The sequence below is a fragment of the Heteronotia binoei genome, chromosome 21 (assembly GCF_032191835.1).
Source record: "Heteronotia binoei isolate CCM8104 ecotype False Entrance Well chromosome 21, APGP_CSIRO_Hbin_v1, whole genome shotgun sequence".
Lineage (NCBI taxonomy): Eukaryota > Metazoa > Chordata > Lepidosauria > Squamata > Gekkonidae > Heteronotia > Heteronotia binoei.
Window position 1 is genome coordinate 188,645,725 of NC_083243.1, and position 25,041 is coordinate 188,670,765.

Here is a 25,041-nt window from a genome sequence, read left to right on the forward strand (position 1 = left end):
CCCTTTTCAGTTGGAGATCCTGGGGATTGAACCTGGGACCTTCTGCTTACCAGGCAGATGCTCTGCCACTGAGCCACCGTCCCTCCCCTGCTCTCCAGGGTCTCAAGCTGAGGTTTTTCACACCTATTTGCCTGGACCCTTTTTTGTAGGAGATGCCGGGGATTGAACCTGGGACCTTCTGCTTACCAAGCAGATGCTCTGCCACTGAGCCACTGTCCCTCCCCTGCTCTCCAGGGTCTCAAGTTGAGGTTTTTCACACCTACTTGCCTGGACCCTTTTCAGTTGGAGATGCTGGGGATTGAACCTGGGACCTTCTGCTTACCAGGCAGATGTTCTGCCACTGAGCCACCGTCCCTCCCCTGCTCTCCAGGGTCTCAAGCTGAGGTTTTTCACACCTATTTGCCTGGACCCTTTCAGTTGGAGATGCCGGGGATTGAACCTGGGACCTTCTGCTTGCCAAGCAGATGCTCTACCACTGAGCCACCATCCCTCCCCATGAACATATGAAGCTGCCTTATACTGAATCAGACCTTTGGTCCATCAAAATCAGTACTGTCTACTCAGTGGCTCTCCAGGGTCTCAAGCTGAGGTTTTTCACACCTATTTGCCTGGACCCTTTTCAGTTGGAGATGCCGGGGATTGAACCTGGGACCTTCTGCTTCCCAAGCAGATGCTCTACCACTGAGCCACCATCCCTCCCCATGAACATATGAAGCTGCCTTATACTGAATCAGACCTTTGGTCCATCAAAATCAGTACTGTCTACTCAGTGGCTCTCCAGGGTCTCAAGCTAAGGTTTTTCACACCTATTTGCCTGGACCCTTTCAGTTGGAGATGCCGGGGATTGAACCTGGGACCTTCTGCTTCCCAAGCAGATGCTCTACCACTGAGCCACCATCCCTCCCCATGAACATATGAAGCTGCCTTATACTGAATCAGACCTTTGGTCCATCAAAATCAGTACTGTCTACTCAGTGGCTCTCCAGGGTCTCAAGCTGAGGTTTTTCACACCTATTTGCCTGGACCCTTTTCAGTTGGAGATGCCGGGGATTGAACCTGGGACCTTCTGCTTCCCAAGCAGATGCTCTACCACTGAGCCACCATCCCTCCCCATGAACATATGAAGCTGCCTTATACTGAATCAGACCTTTGGTCCATCATAATCAGTACTGTCTACTCAGTGGCTCTCCAGGGTCTCAAGCTAAGGTTTTTCACACCTATTTGCCTGGACCCTTTTCAGTTGGAGATGCCAGGGATTGAACCTGGGACCTTCTGCTTCCCAAGCAGATGCTCTGCCACTGAGCCACCGTCCCTCCCTAAATTAGTCAGGTTAAAACATCAGACAATTAAAATCGCATTAAACCAACACAATTAAAATGTAGGTGAACCTGGTTTCCATCTGGCACCACTGGGCTTTTAAAGATAATCAAATTTAAGCAAAAATTTGGTCCTTAAGTGATGGTAGCTTCAGTTGCATCAGGGGAGGCCAGATGGCTGTAGTGGGTGCCCACTGCCTCAGCCAAAGGCCTGGTGAAACAGCTCCATTTGACAAGCCCTGCAGAATGGCAGTAAGATCTCCACTGGGAGCGCGTTCCACCAGGCTACAGCCAGGGCAGAAAAGGCTAAGCGGATATCCTGTGGGCTGGGGGCAACCAGCAGTTCTTGAGCATATATGGGGAGAGGCAGTCCCTGAGGTATGCTGCATCCAAGCCACACAGGGCTTTGAAGGTCAGTAGCAACACCTTGAAGCAGATCCAGTATTCTATCAGTACCAGTGCAATTGGCGTAGTGCTGGTCGAATGTGTGCCCGCACATAGAGAGCCAGTTTGGTGTGGAGAGCCAGTTTGGTGTAGTGGTTAAGTGGGCAGACTCTTATCTGGGAGAACCGGGTTTGATTCCCCACTCCTCCACTTGCACCTGCTGGAATGGCCTTGGGTCAGCCAGAGCTCTGGCAGAGGTTGTCCTTGAAAGGGCAGCTGCTGTGAGAGGCCTCTCCAGCCCCACCCACCTCACAGGGTGTCTGTTGTGGGGGAGGAAGGGAAAGGAGATTGTGAGCCGCTCTGAGACTCTTTGGAGTGGAGGGAGGGATATAAATCCAATATCTTCATCTACCTCACAGGGTGTCTGTTGTGGGGGAGGGAGGGAAAGGAGATCGTGAGCCGCTCTGAGACTCTTCGGAGTGGAGGGCGGGATATAAATCCAATATCTTCTTCTTCAATATCTTCATATAATCGCTAGTAACTGCTCTTGTATAGTATTTTAACTACTCGCGTATATTATTTTTTTACCGTCCACATATATGATTTTTGCTTTGTCCAAAAAGCCCTTCATTCTTCTACCGCCCATATTTTGTTTATAATTGTATCCTTTCTTGATGAAAGGGTTTATTGCTTGGGTCCTACTTGATTTGCTGCGTTGCACATTGCAGCTAGGGAATAATTTCCAGTTATTTTGATCAACTAATGTATCTGTGTGAAGTTAAGTCACTGATCGGAATTGGCTTGCTGGGCAAATTAGGACTGAGACTTCCATCCAAGATCCTCTTCTCAAGCCTTGCTCTGTGCTCCCCCATGCAGAAGTGAGACAGGTGGTAACTAGCGAGGGTTTCAGTGGTGGTATCTCACCTTTGGCACCTGTCGCATCAACCATCACCAGTGGTCTGACCTAGCCTCAGATCGCAAAGCATGGAGGCACACCATCCACCAGGCTGTCTCTTCCTTTGAGAACGCACGCATAGCTGGTCTTGAGGACAAAAGGAGATTGAGGAAGAATCGCACTGATACAGCACCAACCCCAAATCAGACTTTTCCCTGCAGCCACTGTGGCTGGACCTGCCTGTCCTGCATTGGTCTTGTCAGCCACCAGCGAGCCTGCAACAGACGTGGACTACTGCACCCTTCTTAAATCTTCATTCGCGAAGTCAAGCCGAGAGAGAGAGAGAGATCTCACCTTTAGAATGCCCTCATAGCACATACCTTACTATCTTTCAGGTACCTCATGCAGGCTTTTCTCTAAGGATTGTCAGCTGTTCTAGCAGTTGTATGGTCTTTTGCCTAACCTAAGCTACATAAAACAACTCGTTTGGTCTTGTTGGGAGTCATCTTGAGCGGGTCTCTGGAGAGACAGTATATACATTTTCTAAATAAATGTCTTTATTTCTATTACTGCCTTTTGTACCCAAATAGGCACTTTTTGTTCACAAAAAGACAACAACATTACATAAAAATTGTCAACAATATAAATACACCTTAAATGCTTAAAATCAAATCCAGAATGGATCTGGGATATTTTTAATTGGGGGACTGAATCTTTTTATCCCACTATTCTGCTTTGTCTCACATCCCTTAAGAGTGTGCCCCCAGTGCAAACATACAACTACCAGTACAAACACATAGAACTACCCTCCCTCTCCCTTCTTCATATTCACCATTCAAGCCCTGCTGATAAAGTAACACATTCTGTAAACCCTTCTGTTGCAACTATACTGAACAAATTTTGAATATGCTTGTTCCCCTAACTCATTTCGGAGTGCAGAATTCAGACTTGCCTTGTTTCAGAATTTAGTTCATGTACAGGGAATTCACAATTCAGATGGCTGAGCGTTCTTCCTGAACTGCATGGAAAATGAAATCATATTTTTGGGTTGCTGGACAAATCTGGTTCACCCCCATCTTTGTGCCTGATGACCCAGCACTCGGCTAGCTTGCCTTCTCCTAATTATCTTATTATTTAGTTCCGCCAATGAACAGAGTTCCTACTTCAGCACACAGAAGATCTTCAGAGACTCCTCCGTCGTATAAGAATTCTTCTCCAAGCTTTTTCCACCAGGGCCACTGTGTGTATTTCAACATAGTGTAGTGGCACTGTTTTGCTCTGGCTACCACAGGAACTGATCTACTCGTATAGATATTCACATCTTCCATTGTAGATTCTGCTAGACTTGGAGCACCTGGGACAAAGGAAAAAGGAAAAAGAAAAACCAAAACATAGTGACCTTCTCTATGGAACAGGCAATACAGTCCTATGATTTTGGCTTTAATAGCCATCCCTAGTTGTTAATGAAATGGCAGTGTACTCTAGCCAACACACTACGCCTGAACCAGCATGTGAAGGCAGCGATAGGCTGCATGAAGACCAATAAAATGCAGCTCTGTCTAACAAACTAAATTGTTATGGACTGATAATTTAAATAATTGAAGAACTGAAGAGGCAGGCCATTATGGCAAGTTCTGCATTGCCCCAAAGAGGCAGATTCAGAAATCAGTGGTTATTATTGCATGCACACTCAGATACTGAGGCTCAAGTCTCAACTGCAGCCCACAGTGCCTTTAGCCAAGTTTGGATGGTGCGCCAGTTTCAGCCTCTATCGTACAGATATAGCTGACCAGAATTATCTTTGCCCTGATCTCATCCAGGTTAGAATATCTGCAATGTGTTCGACATGGGGATGCCTTTGAGCAGGGTTTCCCAAACTTTTTCCCCTGTGGCCCGGTTATTTTTATAAGTCTCCTTCGTGGCTCACTAAAATTTGGGGGTGGAGCCAGGAAACATTGGCCAGGAGCTTTCCCCACCCTTCTCCGACATTTCTAAACATCAGAGGGGGCGGGGGGGCGTGCCTGGCTGGCGCGCAATCATATGGGGTGTAAACAGATACGTGAAGAGATCCAAAATATTCTGAAGACCAAATTTCCAATGAAACCAGAGAATTTGCTATTGGAAATCTTGCCAGATGATACAGAAAGAAAGTAATATGGCTTACTAAAGTATATGTTGACAGCTGCCAGAGTAACATTTGCAACGAAGTGGAAGGCAGAAGACTGTCCTACAATGGAGAGCTAGAAAGGAAAACTAGCTGAATATGCAACAGTGGCTAAAGGAATTATATAAATAGAAGACTACTAAAGAATTTCAGCAGAAATGGCAAGCTTACTACTCATATTAAGGGAATAGTAAAATGTCTTGATTCTTGAACCTATTTGTATATTATATCAAAGGCGATAAAGATATTGATTACAGTTTTAACACTTTTTATTATTCAGTATTCCACTAGCATTGAAATATCTTGTAAGAATAAGACTTAGCAATCGTTAAACAATTAAGATAATACCTAGGCTTTAAGGACAGTTTAAATTTAGAACAATTTTTTTGTCCGCTAAAGATTCTGTCTATTAAATCTTTTTATTGTTAACAGAATATCACAACTAAGAAAACTCTTGTTTAGAATCTACCTTAAAATATTGTAATAATGATGTTTTACTGTACTTCACTATCTACTCTCACATTTAAAGTATTGACGAATTTATATTTCTCCTTTTTTCCCTTTTGTATTCCACTTTTTTTTAAAAAAAGGAAAAAAAGAAAACCGAAAACGGCTGGCTCGCACTGTCTCTGCTGTGCCATTGGTTGATTCTGCTCTCTCCGTTCCACCACCAGCCCCACCAGAAGACCACTGATCTTCAAGGGAGACAATCTGCTGACAGGTGGCTTACTGATCAGTACTGCCTCTCCTCAGGACCTGTTGTAGGAAGTCCAGGACAGTCCGTCTGAGTGTGGGCAAGGCGGTGGGAGAGTGGGCAAGGCGGTGCCACGGCATGAGAGTGGGCAAGGCGGTGAAAGCAGGCAAGGCAGCACCACGGCACAAGAGCGGGCAAGGCATCGTGAGAACAGACAGGGTGGCGCGAGAGAAACTGAATTTGAGTGGTGGCTCTTGAATGGAATAATTTCTTAAGTGCCTTGAGTTAAAATGGTAGCTTAAAATCCATCTCTCAGTCAAATACAAAACTTTCATTTAGACTGCTCTGGGCTGACCGACAAAAGGTCACACCCTACCGCAAATTTTGTTAGTCTTCAAGCTGCTACTGGACTTTTACTCTTTTCTACTGCTGCAGACTTCTTCGCCTGCCCATCTCGATCAGTTTACAGTTATGTTTAAATCTTTCCTAAAATATAGTTTAAAAAAATTAAGTAATGCAAATATCTCTCGGCTTGACTTCGCAAACAAAGATTAAAGAAGGGTGCAGTAGTCCACGTCTGCTGCAGGCTCGCTGGTGGCTGACAAGACCAATGCGGGACAGGCAGGTCCGGCCACAGTGGCTGCAGGGAAAAGTCTGATTTAGGGTTGGTGCTGTAGCAGTGCGATTCTTCCTCAATCTCCTTTTGTCCTCAAGACCAGCTATGCGTGCGTTCTCAAAGGAAGAGACAGCCTGGTGGATGGTGTGCCTCCATGCTTTGCGATCTGAGGCTAGGTCAGACCACTGGTGATGGTTGATGTGACAGGTACCAAGGTACCAATACAAATATAAGTTCCATATAAACATATAAGTTTGTAATACAAATAACAGCAGCTTATATTTTGTGTTTGTATGTTTTGTATGTTTGTAAGCTAAAATATAAAAAAACTGTAGGCCCACTCACAATTTTAAAGCTAACACTATTTTCGGCTTATGAAGGAAAACTTTGACTCACAACGCTTCACACCTTAGAGCAGGGGCGTCGGACTCATTTGTTATGAGGGCCAGATCTGACATAAATGAGACCTTGTTGGGCCAGGCCATGCATGTCATAAAATGTACTGCCAGGTGGCAGAGATAAAAACTTTACAAAGGACACAAACACAAAAGGGTTTTTTTTTAAATAAAACTTAAAAATAAGTCACTGTAACTACAATTTGGAGGCTTTTGAAGTGACAAATCCAGAGGAAGTACAGTGCAAGCAGGGCTGGCGCTCTAGGCAGCAAGGGAGGGCTGGTTTCGAGTGCATGCGCCACCCCGCTGCCCCCGCTCAGCCTTCCTGGACCCAAGAAGGCTGCGTGGGGGCGGTGGGGCAGCACAGGCACATGGAGCCAGCCCTTCCTTGCCACGGTGCACCCACTGCCATGCCTCCCCCACTCATCCCCTTCCTCACCACCTTCCCAGGTGGCGGCAAGGGCTAGTGTGGCAGATGCGCTGCAGAAAAGGGAGGGCCAGCTCTGAGCACGCATGCTGCCCCCCCACTGCTCAGCTTTCCTGGGTCTGTGTTTCCTGGCACAATCAAGCTAGGCTGCGGGCCCTGGAGTATGGACTGGTGATGTTATCAGTCAATGCTAGCATAGGAACCAGCACAATGGGCCCTACAGAGGACAGCTGGCCTCTTTCTGGTTCCAGCTGCAGCCAATGACAGTCCAGAATAGGGTCAAGGACAGAGCAAGTCAGGCAAGGATGAGAGGATTGATAGGGCATAGCCCAGAAAAATGGACATCCTAGAATGGGCCCCAGGGAGAGGGGAGAAGGATGGGTGAGATGGAGAACAAGTAGTCAAAAGGGAGGCATGCCAACCCCCAGACAAGATAAAGGCCCAGGTTGTGAGGGCAAGGCCAGAAAGGATGGGAAACACAAAAGGAGGTTCCAAAGCAGGCGGAGGAGTGGAGATGTGGTGCCCTAAGAAGGTAGCACTCAGGAGGAAAGAGGCAAGCCTGGGTGATGTAACTCCTACTCCTTGTTCCAGTTCTGAGGCCTGGGGAGATCCCAGATTAGCCAAAGTGAAAGAGGCACTGCCTTCACAGGAATGGACAGTCATTCCAAACAGAAAAATAAAACCTGAAGAGGAGTACAAGTAAAATTGCTGCAGTATCAACAGGGCACAAAGCTTGTAATCCATACTATCAGTCATGAACTCTGTGGAGAAACATCATTTTAGGCTAGGGTTATATGTGAGTTGGCAGGAAGAGGCTGTCAGACTCAAAGAAGGTTTTGAGCCTAGTCTCTTCCTCCTTTCCCCTCCCCTCCTGTCTGGAACCAGCAATTCCGAGGATGCTTCCTAGAGAGACGGGAAGTCTTTCAGGCTGGTTTCCCAGAAGGCTGCAGCAGGGTGAACCAGTTCCTGGGCGGGAACTGGGTTTTATATTGGAGATTTTGGGCTGGAAGCCTTCAGTCTGAGTTCAGTCTTGAAGATCAGTGAGTTGAGAAGGTACGGTCAGGCTTGCAACAAACCAAGTAAGGTGCCAGCCCTGTAGGTAGTATAATAGGGAGAGAAGGAGTGTTTTTTCTTCCTACTATGATTTGTTGCTTCTGTTTACTTTCTTAAAATGCCTGTAAATAGTTGCATGTTGTAAATAAATGTTATCTTTGTTTCAAGTGGGGTCCCTCTGCGCCACATAGTTTCCCCAACCGCCTTAGACCATGCTACTGTAAGAGGAGAGTCCAGGGAAGGGGGAAGGCATGCAGTTGGCAAGGGGGCCAATCCTCCAGGGGTCTCCCAAAGAAGGACATTGGTCTCTGTGATCACCAGGTGCTGGGTTGGCAGAGGACCTTGAGGCCAGGCCTCAGAACTGGAAAGGGGGATTGTGAGTCCTGTTCCTCTCAGTCAGGAACCCCTAAACTGAGCAGGTGGTGGCAGCGTGCCCAAGTAGAAGGAAGATTAGCTCCCTCCAGGAGTTGGCAGCCCAGAAGGGAGTTGATGGGACTGGGTCTGAAGGCCAAATCGGGCCGGTTCTGTCACAAACTCCACAGAAACTTCAGTGATTAGAGGAAGAAGAAGAAGATATTGGATTTATATCCCGCCCTCCACTCCGAAGAGTCTCAGAGCGGCTCACAATCTCCTTTCCCTTCCTCCCCCACAACAGACACCCTGTGAGGTAGATGAAGATATTGGATTTATATCCCGCCCTCCACTCCGAAGAGTCTCAGAGCAGCTCACAATCTCCTTTCCCTTCCTCCCCCACAACAGACACCCTGTGAGGTAGATGAAGATATTGGATTTATATCCTGCCCTCCACTCCGAAGAGTCTCAGAGCGGCTCACAATCTCCTTTCCCTTCCTCCCCCACAACAGACACCCTGTGAGGTAGTTGAAGATATTGGATTTATATCCCGCCCTCCACTCTGAAGAGTCTCAGAGCAGCTCACAATCTCCTTTACCTTCTTCCCCACAACAGACACCCTGTGAGGTGGGTGGGGCTGAGAGGCCTCTCCCAGCAGCTGCCCTTTCAAGGACACAGTCTCAGAGCGGCCTACAATCTCCTTTACCTTCCTCCCCCACAACAGACACCTTGTGAGATAGATGAAGATACTGGATTTATATCCCACCCTCCACTCCGAAGAGACTCAGAGCGGCTCACAATCTCCTTTACCTTCCTCCCCTGTGAGGTGGGTGGGGCTGAGAGGGCTCTCCCAGCAGCTGCCCTTTCAAGGACAACCTCTGCCAGAGCTATGGCTGACCCAAGGCCATTCCAGCAGGTGCAAGTGGAGGAGTGGGGAATCAAACCCGGTTCTCCCAGATAAGAGTCCGCACACTTAACCACTACACCAAACTGGCTCTCCATCTGCTGGTGTATTAGTCCTGACACTTATCTCCACCAAATCTGCCACAGTAAAACTAAGATGACATGACAATCTGAGCAGAGCTAAAGGAAGAGAGGGATACCTACTCATCAGCTGATCGACGTAAGTGCGGACCTGGGCTAGCAAAGCCTCCCTGTGCTGCTGAGCCTTGCGATCCACGCTTCTTTTCATTAAGTACTGGGCCAGCTTTGCCTGGGCTTGCTGATGAAGCTCCTTGCTCGTTTCTTCCGACATCTCTGAAGCCTGGAGAAATATATGGCGCCTGTCATTGTCAATAGTTATTGGCTTCAAACCTTTGTGGCATGTCTACCACGCAACATTTGCATTCTTTGGGTACCCACAAATCTAATAACCATTTCTTCCTGTGTTTCCCCCTTGAAGCTCTCAATCCATCACTGAATAAATTTCGTTTCCTAATTATAATTCAGGAAGGAGCAAATTTGTTTTATTAGATTAGCAGTGAAAAACAAAAACAAAAAAAGCCCCAGCAACCCTAATATCTTATTAGACAAGCTTTTCTGGTTGACTGAAAATGGGCTGCCACCGGACATCCTACAGAAGCTGGCGATCATAGTCAAAACCCAATACCGCCAGACTGGATTGAGACAGCGCAAATAGTTTTAAATTGATAAGTGAACTATGTTTTTATATGTTTTTTGGAATTGATTGTTTTTATGATATTGTAAGCCGCCCTGAGTCCGCTTGCGGAGAGGGCGGGATATAAATGTAAAGTAATAAATAATAAATAATAATAAATATATCACAGGCCAAATACGGCAGGGTCCGTATGGTCATAGTTTACTCTGAGCTTATATCAACAGCAGGTGTTTACGCAATATTACACAACAGTCATGTGTAAGGAGTGTAGAACCCTTATAAAGGATGTGTAGAGGGTGTAACTTTTCGAGATCTGGAGGCAATATTGTTAAGCCATCACTGTTTGCAATACACCTGTCAGTCATCTCCTGCCTTGGTTCTCAAACTAATTTTGGAAGCTTAAAAGCAGCTTCCAAAAAAAGCTTAGAGTAGTCTCCAGCATCACAACCCGCACTACGGTAACAATGAACAGGAATAACAAGGTAAGTTTATAAGGTCACCATTTGTTTGGATTTAATTTCGGGAGGAAACATGGTAAAGCAAATACAGCCATCAAAACCGAAGGCTGGTGTGTAAATGTATCCTTCAATCGTGGAATGCTGAGAATAATTAAGCTCTCTTCCAAGGTAAACTATAAAAGCAAAAAGAGAAAGAAAAACTGTTCTTAACGCTTTATTGCTGAATGCTCTCCCAGACACCTCACACAGTGCTTGCAACATCACTGCATCCAGCAACATACACAAAAACACCAAATGCCTGGAACAGTTTTTAAAGCTTTTCTTGAAATATTTTGCATTAGTATCCTAAAGGATGTATGCATATCCACGACAACACTCTAAAAACAGTTAATAGGACAAAAAATAGTACAAAAGCATTCAGCAATAAAGTGTTAAGAACAGTTTTTCTTTTTCTCTCTTTTTGCTTTTATAGTTTACCTTGGAAGAGAGGTTAATTACTCTCAGCATTCCACAATTATGAAGGTCACATGTGGTGGCAACGCGCCCAAGTAGCAGGAAGATTAGCTCCCTCCAGGAGTTGGCAACCCAGAAGGGAGTTGATGGGACTGGGTCTGAAGGCCAAATCGGGCCGGTTCTGTCACAAACTCCACAGAAACTTCACTGATTGGAGGACTGCTGGTGCATTAGTCCCGACATTTATCTCCTCCAAATCTCCACGTCAATCTCCAATTATGACAGATTTATTTGCTTCACCATGGTTTCCCCCGAAATTAAATCCAAACAAATGGGTGACCTTATAAATGAACCTTGTTATTCCTGTTCAGTCCTGCATCTGTTAAAACATCTTAATTATGTTGTACGGTAATTTGCTGTTCACCTTCTAGCTATATGTATGGACTGGTAAGTTCCATTTCAATGCAGGGCTTTTTTTGAGCAGGAATGTACAGGAACACAGTTCCAGCTGGCCTGATGTCAGGGGGTGTGGCCTAATTCACAAATGATTCCTGCTGGGCTTTTTCTAAAAACAACCACCCTGTTTCAATGTATCTGAAGAAGCATGAGTGCACACAAAAGCTCATTCCTTGAATTAAACTTTGTTGGTCTTAAAGGCGCCCCTGGACCCAAGCTTCGTTAAACTAGACCAAAAACTGATCCGCTGAGAGAAACCAACAAGGTTTCAATAATTCATTATGTTGAATAGGACTAAAAATTGGTTACAATTAGGATCGGAATCCATAGATTCTCACTTGTCTCCACTGTGGTGGCACATGTGTTGCTCCTCAATCAGGATTACTCCCACATTAGTGCGAAGGAGCAAGGTCTGCTCACCTATAGCAGTGAATTTAAACTTTCTCCATTATACTAATAATAATAATAATAATAATAATAATAATAATAATAATTTTATTTATATCCCGCCCTCCCCGCCAAGGCAGGCTCAGGACGGCTCACAGACATGGAAAGTACCATGATTACAACAATACATTATACAGTATATTTACTTAACCATTTTTCTCTCCACCAGGGACTCAAATAAGTTTGCAAAGGAACACAAAAATACAATTTAAATTAAAAAAAAAATACAACACAACTCCAACAGCCTGGGTTGGTTCTGAATACACTGGTCTGGCTCAATTAGTGCCACAGGCTGGGAAACAAGGGGTAAAAGCCCTTTGGTGCTTTCCTTTCCTTGTGTCAGACCCAGAGGCAAGGAACAGACAAGTAAAGTTCAAGATCTTTATTCCAGGATCATAAGCAGATACAGGCATTGTCGGAACTGGCTTTCCCGCCAGTTCCCCGCTCTTATAACCCCTTGCCTTGACCGTTACAGCTCAAGCCAAGCGCGCCAAGCTGCAGCGGGGATTTTGTGCGGGTTCCCTCCTACTCTATCATCACCCCAGGTGCCTGTTATCTACCCCCTCGGAGACGTCTCCACCGGCTCCCTTGACCTTGGTTGCATAGTAACGTGCGAGTTCCCAGACGTGCCACCCTCCCTCTAGGTAAGCAGCGGGGATGCTTCAAAGCAATCAGCCAGCATAGGAAGCACAAGCGTTAGCATTGTATAACTGTTAACCATTTGGATACATGTGGCAAGAGGAACAAAGATGGAGTGCTTGTTGACATTCTGCCCCCCCCAAGACCCCCCGGGGCTTGTCGGGATGTTTGTTGTAAAAGTCCTTGATCAAAGCCTTGCAGTTCATATCTGTGGCTTTGACCCATTCTGCTTGATGCAGTGGGAAATGAGTCCGTTTGATAAGGTAAAAGAGTTCACCACGTTTGAACTTGGCGTCAAGGTTTTCTTGCACTTCTTAATGAATCTGACCACAAACCAGGGGCGGGGGCGGCGGTTCCGTCTGGGGGTGCCATGACACCCAGGGTCCTTCTTCAGACAACTGGTGTGGAAATAAGGGTGCATGTTTAAGATTCTTTGGCAGTTCTAGTTCTACAGTTACTTTATTTATAATCCGTTTAATCGGGAAAGGCCCCAAGTACTTCAGTCCCAACTTTTTGCCATTTTGGGCGTTGGGTAAGTGCTTAGTTGAAATGTATACCTTATCCCCCACTGCCAAGTCTCACAGCTCAGAGTGTTTCTTGTCATATTGGGCTTTATAGGCCTCTTGCGCCCTCTGGAGCTGTTGCCTGATAACTGTCCATCCCCTTGCTACTTCTTTCCACCATTCTGCAAAGTCTATTGGAGCTGACGAGGGGGGGGGGTGCGAGTTCAGGGAAAGCTTTGCCTTCGTAGCCATGTACTGCTTGGAACGGGCTTATTTTGGTGGCACTATGTACACTATTATTGTAAGCATGTTCCACAAAAGGCAACAGAGTCACCCAACTGTCCTGCTGAAAGGATGTGTAACAGCATAAAAATTGCTCCAGCACCGCATTGGTGTGTTCTGTTTGAGGGTGGTAGGCGGAGCTGATCCTTTGCTCTATTCCAGTCAATTCACACAGATGTGACCAAAATCTGGCGACAAACTGTGGTCCGCGGTCGGAAATCACCTCGCTGGGGAAGGCATATTTAATGGTTTAAATGGTTTTAATGGTTTTATGAATGTTTATCCGTTTTAGATGTATTTAAATGGTTTTAATGGTTTAAATGGTTTAACGGTTTTAGATGTATTTAAATGGTTTATGAATATGTGTGTTTGATGTGTTGGTATGTTTGTGGAAGAGCACCTCATTTCGTTGCTCTCTTTTTGTTGAGAACAATGACAATAAATTCATCTATCTATCATATAGCCGAAAGATATGCTGGATAAACATTTGGGCTAACTGCTTGGCCGTGGGTAGTTGTTTGCAGGGTATGAAGTGACCTTGCTTGGAAAATGTGTCTACCACCACCCAGTATTCCCCCATGTTCAGCAGGGCTAAATTTCTGGGACAAATACGCACAGGGGTGCAGCTGGCCATCCGGCCCTTCCTGGAGCAATACGGCTACGTGAGCGACATCACTTGCGTCACATTGGACCATGAATCTTTTGTTTTCATCAGGGTGCGCCTTCAGTTCATCAAATGCTTTTTGAGACTCCCCTGTCCACTGGAGGCCGGAACTACCTTTTAAGGCTTGCAGTCCCTTCCCTTTTGTTTTTAACAGTTCGGTGAGGAGTAGGGTGACCTCGGCAAAGTTACTGATGAACCCCCTGTAAAAACTGGCGAACCCCAGGAAGCTCTGGAGTTGCTTGCGGGTGCGGGGAGGCTCCCACGGTACTGCTTGTACCATGTTCGGGTCCATCCCCAGACCCCCCGTGGATATGCGATACCCCAGGAAAATGAGTTCCGTTTTATGGAATTCGCACTTGGACAGTTTGGCAAACTGTTTGTGCTCATATAAGATCTGGAGTACTTCCCTCACCAACTAGACGTGCAAGGGTAGGTCCTGAGAGTAAATTAAAACATCATCTAGATAGCAAACCACGCCCTTATAGAGGTATTTATGCAACACTTCATTGATTAAGTTCATAAACACCCCCAGAGCCCCCTTGAGGCCAAACGGCATGACCAAGTATTCATATTGTCCGAGCGGGGTATTAAATGCGGTTTTCCACTCGTCCCCCTCCTTGATGCACACTCGGAAGTACGCATCCTGGAGATTGAGCTTGATAAAGATTTTCCCTTGAGACACCACACCCAAGAGGTCCCGAATGAGCAGGAGAGGGTAGGTGTTACTCATAGAAATCGCATTCAACCCGTGAAAGTCAGTACATAGTCGTAAACTGCCGTTCTTTTTCTTTCTGAAGAGTACAGGGGCAGCATGGGGGGACTTGGCAGGTCGTATGAAACCCCTGCGCAGGTTCAGCTCCAGAAACTTTTGTAGTTCCTCCTGCTCCCCTCAGCTCATTGAGTACAGTTTGCCTTTGGGCACTGGCTCCCTCTACCAGCTTAATGGCACAGTCCGTATCTCGGTGAGGGGGTAGCTCATCCGCCTCTTGGGCATCGAACATCTTATGTAGATCTTGGTATTTGGGAGGTAGGGTGGGTGCCTCAACTTTGGTAACGCATAACTTTTCCAGTTGGGAGGGCATGCGGGCCCCACCTTTTGTCCCAGCGGTAACTTTCACACACCGAGCCTAGGAAGTATATTGCGCTCCCACTCCATTGGACGAGCGGGTCATGATCGGCCAATCAGTCTAGGCTGAGGATGGCTTGGAACTTGGCAGCCAGGGCTAGGATGAAAGTGCGGGGCTCCCAGTGTTCTCCCACCTCTAGGGCGCACACTTCCGTCCCCATGCTACACTGTTCCCCCTTCATCGGACTCCTGTCCATCTGTTCAAATATATAGGATTCCTTAAGGGGCACAGTTCTCAGTCCTAACACCTCTACTAAACTGGGCGATAGCATGTCTTTCGAGCACCCCGAGTCCAGTAGGGCCCTGATGCAGGAAAACCATTTTGTGATTGGGTTCACTAAGGTTATGGGCACATAATACAAAGTCCCGGATAATCTCACCCTTAGCGGCATGGCCTTAGTGGCTTGGACCTGCTGTTGCGCGCTTCTCACAGCAGGTTGTTGTCGTTTCCCGTCAGCTGGGTCTCTCCGTCCTCCCCCTCGGACTCTTCCAGTATCGGTTCTCGAAACTGTAAGACCGCGGACTTGGCTTTGGTGATAGAGGTCCACGACCCCCCGGCTTTCTTTTTCGCTTCTAGCTTGATCGGCGTGGAGGTTCGCGGTTCTCTCGGCCTGCTTGGATACTCGCTGGTGATGTGGTTCTCCCCCCTCACACTTGAAGCACAACTTGGCCTTGGCTCTATGGTTTCGCTCCTCTCGGGAGAGTGACTCTGAGGCCCTTTTGGGGAGGCTTGATCTTGAAGGTTTCTCCCAGCCCTCTTTGGGGGGCCCACTTTGTTGTTTCTTGTGGAGGGCGATCATCTTTTTGTGACCCTCTGTCTCACAGGCTAATTGGATCCAACCGACCAGGTCCCTTGGCTCTTCCACCTTTAGGGCCTCACCATAAATGTTGGAGCTCAGGACCCTTTTGAATTGTTCGATCCTGGCCCCTTCATCTGGATCTTTGAATTCAGCACCCTGAATTCGCTGAGGTAGTCATGCACCGACCCTGCACCCTGTTTCAGGTCTTGCAGGGCCGATATGGTGTTGGTCTCTTGCAGGGGGTCCTTGAAGTGGCGGCTTAGAGCCCTCAGGAGGTCCGTGGCCAAATTCAGGGCCAGGGACCGACTTTCGAACACTGGGCATAGGGTGAGGAGTAGGGCGACCTCGGCAAAGTTATTGATGAACCCCCTGTAAAAATTGGCAAACCCCAGGAAGCTCTGGAGTTGCTTGCGGGACAGCTGCCCCGCAGAGGCAGCTCCCGATGTATACCACCCGCAACTGCTCCGACGGAAAGTTGAGCGCCCACACACTGAGGTGGCCCCCTACCAACACTATGAAGTAGGCGAGGTCTGCAGGGTCCCCAACAAACTTTGCCTTGCTGAACTGAGGCCCACCTGGTACCGGGGCAGGTTCCTGGGTTGGGGCTGGGGGGCTGGTTCGCCCCTGCGGGCAGCTCTCCTGCCGCTGGCGGCTCTCCATCTGCAGGGGCCCTTGGTTGGTCGCCCTCCCACGGAAATTGTCGGGAAGGCATGGCCGCAACCCACTCCACCACCGTCTGTAGCTGACGGGCGAGGTTGCGCATCTCCTGGATCAAGAAGGTGTGCATGGTCTGCATCTTCTCATGGAGTTGGCTGCTCTGACTGGTGAGGGCTTCTGGCACCCACTCATTAGCACCATTCCCCGTGCCGCTTGCATGGGGGTAGTCCCCTCCACTCATCACCCTGGAACCCCCACGGATGGTAGGACCTCTGTAGCCCCGAGAGTCGGGTGCGGTGGTGGTGGGGGGGTCTTCTCTCAGATCTCTGATAATACTTTCCTGGAAATCCATGGAACCCCACTCTTTCCTCCAAACCATCACTGTGGCAGGAGTCACCCTCGGCCTTTCAGGCTTTCGTTCCTCCTTGTTGGTCGTAGTGGTTATAGTTGTCCCTGTAGCTTGGTCCTGTTCACCAGCTGTCGTTAGTCTGGGTTCAGACCACTCATGGATGGGTAAAGTTCCGACAAAATGTCAGACCCAGAGGCAAGGAACAGACAAGTAAAATTCAAGATCTTTATTCCAGCATCATAGGCAGGTACAGGCGTTGTCGGAACTGGCTCTCCCGCCAGTTCCCCGCTCTTATAACCCCTTGCCTTGAACATTACAATTCAAGCCAAGCTGCAGCAGGGATTTTGCACGGGTTCCCTCCTACTTTATCATCACCCCAGGTGCCTGTTATCTACCCCCTCGGCCACGTCTTCACTGGCTCCCTTGACCTGGGTTGCATAATAACGTGTGAGTTCCCAGACATGCCACCCTCCCTCTAGATAAGCAGCGGGGATGCTTCAAAGCAATCAGCCAGCACAGCAAGCACAAGCGTTAGCATTGTATAACTGTTAGCCATTTGGATACATGTGGCAAGAGGAACAAAAATGGAGTGACTCTTGACACCTTGCACCAAAAGGTCTTCACCTCTGGCATATACAGGCTTAAACTCCTGTAATAAAGGAGGGAACATATCCTCAGCCCAGATTTCACTCTGTTGGTGAAAATATTCATAAAACTCATTACTCTGACGTTCAAGAAGAACCAATAAACAAGGATAAGTCTCCTAAAAGGCAGACTACCCAATCTTTCCTCCGCAACATGAAGCTGTAGGAAAGTGCTGCTGATTTCACCTGGGACAAATACAAAGCCTAACAGGTCAGGGAGATACACCATGCAAACTGAAAGTTATCTCTCAGAATCTTTTGAAACATACAGGCTTCAATGACACACAAATCAACAAGGACTAAGAATGCCCTGGACAGGAAATATAATGATGTACCGGATGCAGTTTGAGGTAGTCTTTTGCTTTTTCCTGCAATGATAGCCTTTGCTCGTCTGAGAGGGCCTTAGGTGGTTTCCAAAGAGAATAGGCCTTTCTCTTCCTTCGCTTTTCCAAGAATTTAAGCACCTGTGGGGGGGAAAAAGTATTACGTAAGTCTGTTTCCCTGTCAGTTTATAGAAGCTGGCTTGTAACAATGGGATAATTTCTTAAAAGGCTTTTGGGGGGCAAATTTTTAAAAATCTTTATAGAAGGAAAATGTTACAGAAGCTTATTCAAGAGTCAACAACTGGATCCTCTGAATCCTTGTTTAAATAATAGCATTCTTATGGCAATTTTCTCTATGAACTTTCTCTGAAATAATGGTACCTCTGACTTTCAGATCAGTGCTTTGCAACAAGAAAACACCTTTGTTCTTACAAGGAAATCATCACAGAAGTGTGACACGTTTGTTGCCAAATACTGAACGTAAAGCATGGGTTTTACATTCTGTCCTTCTCTGCATCCTTTTTAATTTTCCCTGTGGTCTTCAGGCTGAACAGGCTACAGAAAAGTCCTATAGCAAACAAAATGTCCCAAATACTACCTTGCTGGAGCTTTTTAAAAGGTGGACAGCACAGGACTTCTTGGATTAATTCTATCACAGTTTGCTATTGCCTGTAATGCAGCCAAGTGGGTAACCTTTTGTTTTACCAGGTCTAGCTCCAACGCTACTAAAGCTCTTCCGAGAAGAGAAAGGTTATGCATGTGACATACCATTGTATCACTTCCAGTTCCTCCTGACCTGCTGTTCACAAAATTCTATGTGCATTTTAAAAGAATTTACACAAGTAGTTACAGCAATATAACACATCACGTCATGTGCCACTCCCTGGTTGAGTACTTACTGCTTTCTGAATAACGACCGCCATCTTGTGCTGCCTAAGAGACTGTTTTTGCTGGAGAAAAATTCTCCGGGCCCTGAATGCTCTCCAGTGTCTTTGAATAGTTACAGCTGATTTGTCTTCTATTTCACGCATATGCTTATCAACTTGACCTGAGAAATAAATTCGACAGATCTAGTTTGAGGAAGGCTGAAATCATATAAGCAGAACGTCCTTGGGTTTCATTAGTGCCCAGGTAAGATATGCGGCATGAAATAGCTGTCCTGAAACAAAAGACAGATTTCCTTTTGATCCAACACCAACATTATCTCTCTTTGGGGGATAGCTATTTAAGGGAAAAGTCATTTAGTAAACCACAGGGCTATTTGTAAGGATACAGATGTTTTAGGTGAGCAAAAGACAACACAAAATGTGTGTTGAGAGTCAGTTTGGTGTAGTGGTTAAGTGTGTGGACTCTTATCTGGGAGAACCGGGGTTGATTCCCCACTCCTCCACTTGCACCTGCTGGAATGGCCTTGGGTCAGCCGTAGCTCTGGCAGAGGTTGTCCTTGAAAGGGCAGCTGCTGGGAGAGCCCTCTCCAGCCCCACCCACCTCACAGGGTGTCTGTTGTGGGGGAGGAAGGTAAAGGAGATTGTGAGCTGCCCTGAGACTCTTCGGAGTGGAGGGCGGGATATAAATCCAATATCTTCTTCCTCTTCCTTTTCTTATATCTGTATAGAAATGCTCCTTCATGCTGATTCTGAATGTCCACTCATACCTGCATGGACAATTTCCAGTAGCGTAAGCTGACGTTCATGGAACAGCCGCATAGCTCTCTGTCTCTGAAGCTGCAACTGCTGGAGGAGGCTCTCCTCTTCTTTCTGCTTCCTTAAATGCTCCAACTCCTGTCTTCTTTTTGCTCTACAGCAAAGTTTTAATAATTAGTAGAAGCTTCAAGTTTCTCGACCACTTTTCAAGCTGTTTCCAGTTTGGTCTCTTCCAGCTTGAATGGCTTAATTCAACAACATAGCAGAAATCCATGAGTCTGTTACTCCACGATACTGGCCTGACTTCTACTGAATCGTAGCTAATCCATAACGATTGCTCAGTAGAAGCCCAAACCATGACTATTAGCGAGAATGTAAAGACACTATTGCTGGGTCTTCCTACTGCTTTGTGGAAAAGAATGAACTCATGAAAAGCTCCCCATTCACTGTACTCTGCACAGATGGGAGGGCATATTTGAATGTATATTACAATGCAGATAAGAACGCAGACCTCAGCTGTCTCAGGCTGCGTATGCATTGTTATGCACAACTAGAGGTAAAAGACTACAGCAGTGTGCTGGTCTTGGGAGACTGGGATTCAGGTTGCAGCTTTGGCCAATTGGTGGGCTGTTTGTTCTGTTTTAACCTAATCAACCTCAGAGTTCTTGGATGAAAAACTGAGCTCATGTCAGCCATGAAGACTGCCCTATTTGTGGGAGACATGGGATGTAAATGTGAGAAGTGAACAATAGAGCATAAGAGGCACCAGAACTTATAATGTTTGAAGAATGAAGACGGTCATACTGGTTGGAAAACCACATATGAGAAGTTTGCCCTCTACTGGATTTTTCAAACAAGTGTCTGCTGAGACATCCTTGTCTTTTCAAAAGTTTTTATTATAGGCAGAGATGCTAAAACACTGTGCCAGTAAACCATTCCATCATTTTGTAACCCAAATCCTGATTTGGTACAAGAAAGTATGAGAATGCTATTGTTTAGTCTCACAATAAAATTTTCCTTTGTAAGGAAAAAAAAATTCTGGCCAGTACAATTTGGCAAAAGACAAATATGTAAATTGGTGATCTCCCCTATAATATAATTCTCCGGACAGACTCATCATGGTTCACCTATTCTCCCACTGGCTGAGCTGCCTGTTGCTCGGTCTCATTGGAGAGCAACCCCTACCCTCCAGCCCCAGGGCAGACAAGGACTGAGTCGAAGGAGGAGGAGGGGAACAGCCAGAGAAAGCCTTCCCTCAATTGGCTGAGGGAAGGAGGAGGAGGGGAACAGCCAGAGAAAGCCTTCCCTCAATTGACTGAGGGAAGGAGGAGGAAGGGAACAGCCAGAGAAAGCCTTCCCTCAATTGGCTGTGGGCTCCCCCCCTCCTCCTCTGGAAGGAAAACAGCCAGAGATTTTTTTTGGGGGGTGGGGGGATAGCATCACATGACAGCAGACCAGATACAGAGAGAGAGACAGATGGAAGGAGGGAGAGCAAGAGAGAAGGATGTTGTGTGCTTAAGACTAACAATGTCATCCAAGAGACACTGTAGGTCTGAAAGATATTACTAAAGGCCTTTGAGGGAGACACTCTATAGCTTTTCATTTATTACTGGGGGAAAAAGCACAAACTAATTCAGGCTTCGTGACTACTCCACCATTCGCCACTTTTCCAAAGCCTCAAAAGACTATTACATTAGAGAATCCTATGGAGGGTCTTCTCCAGCCTATTGAGCGGCTCTATGAACACACACCACTGTTTACAGTTCTTGTAAATAAGAAACCTATATGAGAATTCTTGCTTCACAATGTCACTGTAACTCAGCCTCAACACTTCCTAATGCACCTTTTACAACAAAGTTTTCATGTAAATTTTTAATAAAGCAGAAGAGTGCTGTTGTTTTTTACCTGAAATTCTTTTGCAAGGTAGTTACAGCTTTTGGAAGCTGCTTTAATCTTTTTCGGGTTTGAAATCCTCTCCATGCAGCCTGGATTATGCAAACTGCTCGATGTAATCTCTGAAATCAACAAACCACACGATTATACTTTTTTTCTTTTTCCTTGGGCAGACTGACAATGTTAATTCAGCTTTTAAGACTTCCCTTTACCCTGTTCATTTGAATTATTCCTTGGAATAATTATTTTTGTTGTTCAACTGAGCCATTGGAATTGTAATATCGGAAAATGATGATAGGAAACTGTAAAAGATACAATAATGTACTGAACATACCTAGCCTAAGCTATTCCTTCCCCCCACATACAATACTCTCAGCAATATTTGTATATACCTGTGTTTCGTCAGCCCTGTAGTTTTCTGAGCACAGCAGATCCAAAAGTTGATCAAGGTCCCTGTCAAATCCTTTGCCAGCCCACTGCTTGCTGAGAAGAGTTTCTAGCCCTTAACAGGTAAGCAACAGCGAGATGTTACCTTCTAAGAAGCATTGTTACTTATCTGACACAACCTACAAGGTTGGGTAACAATCTTTGCAATTCCCCACAAAAAAACATGAATGCAATGCAGACAAGGAGCCCCACTTGTCAAGGAAAGGTGAAACATATGATAAACCTTTGTAGCGAGTAGTCAATGTAGTCACATGTTGGGGATCAGATTCTGCAACCGACAGCAACAGTTTTATTGCTGTGCCTCCTATGACAGGATTGACGGTAGACGAAAGCTTGTAAACCAGCTCATCTAAGATGCAGTGTAGGGTCTTCGCAGCCACATGAAGTAACACGTCGCTGATGAAAGAAAAAAGATGCATGCTGTTTTAACATACTCCTAGGCAGGAGAGATCAGGAAAAGGCAGGTAAGATTAGGGATTCGATGGCACATCAGACAACACGTATTTTTTCCTCAAAGCACCAGTTTATCTGAAATCTTACTTTAATGGTTCACTTTAGCATTATCAAGATGGCACTAAAAATAAAGATTTCTCTAAGTAATATCGACAAGGCATCTGGAAAATACAGGGATGCATATGCAGATGTTTGAGCTCACTTGATATCCCAGTAATTGTACTGGTTTTCAGGACACCAACTAACAAAGGGCTCTCCAATGGTATAAAATGTTATAGCTTTTAGGTGCACAGCTCTTAAAGAAAGCTACTTTTTCATGTAACAAGCCACAAGGCATTACACTTAAATCTAGAACCTCTCTTTCTACCTCCAGATATTTAAAATGAGCACAAAATCAAGTTTTTAAAAACAGCATTACATCATTCCACTCACAGACAATCTGCAATGCCAAAAATATAAGTACTATGCCTAGAGTGCTGGAGAAACATAAAATCCACACACAAAAAGGCATATCCCCAAGGGAAGACAAAAGGACCTGGTGATTAACTATAAATAAATTCACACAAAAATAATCAGAAAGACCCTTAACATTTACCCTCGGTGCATTTGCTGTTAACGCAAGTTCGGCTTTTTTGGAGGGCAGGACAGTGATATCATTTACCACTTCCCCAAATTCAGAATGATTAGGAAAGCACCTGTGATTTTCCTGCGCCTTTAATCTTCTTCAGCCTCAGAACTCACCCTTGCTCACACACATAAAGTCACAGCAGAAATGAGTTAACTTGCTTGCTACTTTGTGTGGGGGGGGGCGGGGAGAATAGTTGCCTTTCAGGTTTTAAGCTAAGAAAATGTTTAAAGTAAGAAACAATTTAACTGCCGCTTACCTGTTGATCCTTAAAATATTCTGCAACACAGACATCGTTCTTGTTGAAATCTCAACATCATCTGTCATTAGCAGCTGCAGAAAGTGTCCATTCTGAAGCACTACAGCGAAAGTAAGAAACATAATTCAAATAGCAGCAACGATAAGCATCTCAACGACAGGGCAGTATTTGATCACAAACCATTATATATTCTATGGCGGATATGTTGACATTTTAGTGCTTCCTCTTACCATTGTCCATTAGCTGAACATATCCCCCGCACAGCCAACAGATGGCATCAGTTACCATTCTGAAGCAGTGTAAAAATTCCCTTCTGTCTTCATCCTTCCATCAAAAAGCAAAAACTACAATTAGTTATCGAAGAATATGCTTTTTGGAGCAATTCTACCTTGAGATACTTATCCTGGGCAAAGTAGTTCAAAAGTCTTGCAAGAAAGAGCACAAATAAAATCGGGCAGAATGGGGGGCACAGCTGGGGCAATGTGGACGTCACTCAGAATCTTACGCTGAAGAAGAAGATGAAGATGATGATGATACTGGATTTATATCCCGCCCTCCACTCCAAATTTCAAAGTCTCAGAGCAGCTCACAATCTCCTTTATCTTGCTTCCCCACAAGAGACACCCTGTGAGGTGAGTGGGGCTGAGAGGGCTCTCACAGCAGCTGCCCCTTCAAGGACAACCTCTGCCAGAGCTATGGCTGACCCAAGGCCATTCCAGCAGGTGCAAGTGGAGGAGTGGGGAATCAAACCCGGTTCTCTCAGATAAGAGTCCGCACACTTCACCACTGCACCAAACCGGCTCTCATTACGACTCAGCACCATTCATTAAACGGTATAACATTACTTATGCGAAATAGCTGCTGTATGTTAACTAACACCTTCCTATTGAAGTCAATGGGAAATTCACAAATCATTCAACTGCCCACCCCAGCATCCACAACCACAATATATATATATGAACATATGAAGCTGCCTTATACTGAATCAGACCTTTGGTCCATCAAAGTCAGTATTGTCTTCTCAGGCTGGGGGGCAGGATGCCAACTAACTCTGCAGCTCATCACAGCATGTCACGAGGGGGTTTAAAGACACAAGGTGATGAGACCCCACATACCAAGACATACAGTATGAAGCAATATCAGCTATAAGTGACATCATAGGTTAGGTGGACTTCTGCACAGAACTGACATTCACACATCGAAACATTTCCCAGAACACTTTCTTCCTGTTATACTGTTCTGTCCCAGATTTCTCATCAGTCAGAGATTCTGGATTTTGTTGAGAATGAGACCCAACTAACACTGGTACACCAATACACATTTCAAGCCCCAGTTCAATTTTTCTTCCTAGATGCTAGAAGGCCAGTAGGCTCCATGAGCCACCCATACTTTCAAGCTGCTGAATTAATGATGATATTGATGATATTGGATTTCTATCCCGCCCTCCACTCCGAAGAGTCTCAGAGCGGCTCACAATCTCCTTTCCCTTCCTCCCCCACAACAGACACCCTGTGAGGTAGATGAAGATATTGGATTTATATCCCGCCCTCCACTCCGAAGAGTCTCAGAGCGGCTCACAATCTCCTTTCCCTTCCTCCCCCACACAACAGACACCCTGTGAGGTAGATGAAGATATTGGATTTATATCCCGCCCTCCACTCCGAAGAGTCTCAGAGCGGCTCACAATCTCCTTTCCCTTCCTCCCCCACAACAGACACCCTGTGAGGTAGATGAAGATATTGGATTTCTATCCTGCCCTCCACTCCAAAGAGGCTCAGAGCGGCTCACAATCTCCTTTCCCTTCCTCCCCCCTCACAACAGGCACCCTGTGAGGTAGATGAAGATATTGGATTTATATCCCGCCCTCCACTCCGAAGAGTCTCAGAGCGGCTCACAATCTCCTTTACCTTCCCCCCTCACAACAGACACCCTGTGAGGTAGATGAAGATATTGGATTTCTATCCTGCCCTCCACTCCAAAGAGGCTCAGAGCGGCTCACAATCTCCT

General features: G+C 46.0%; 1 protein-coding gene across 3 annotated transcripts in view; it reads right to left on the reverse strand.

Annotated features, from left to right (window-relative positions):
- Nucleotides 1–3,134: 3,134 nt before the first annotated feature.
- IQCB1 (IQ motif containing B1) overlaps nt 3,135–25,041 on the reverse strand; it is a 36,246-nt gene continuing 14,339 nt past the window's right edge. For all 3 annotated transcript variants that reach the window (XM_060262464.1, XM_060262465.1, XM_060262463.1), the window contains 10 exons: nt 23,265–23,358; nt 23,035–23,134; nt 21,921–22,093; nt 21,643–21,752; nt 21,263–21,372; nt 19,369–19,511; nt 18,614–18,762; nt 17,727–17,855; nt 9,403–9,559; nt 3,135–3,949 (listed from right to left, as the gene is read on the reverse strand). In XM_060262464.1, coding sequence (XP_060118447.1) covers nt 3,726–3,949; nt 9,403–9,559; nt 17,727–17,855; nt 18,614–18,762; nt 19,369–19,511; nt 21,263–21,372; nt 21,643–21,752; nt 21,921–22,093; nt 23,035–23,134; nt 23,265–23,358 — 1,389 coding nt within the window. In that variant the 3' untranslated portion in view covers nt 3,135–3,725. The remainder of the gene's footprint in view (nt 3,950–9,402; nt 9,560–17,726; nt 17,856–18,613; nt 18,763–19,368; nt 19,512–21,262; nt 21,373–21,642; nt 21,753–21,920; nt 22,094–23,034; nt 23,135–23,264; nt 23,359–25,041) is intronic.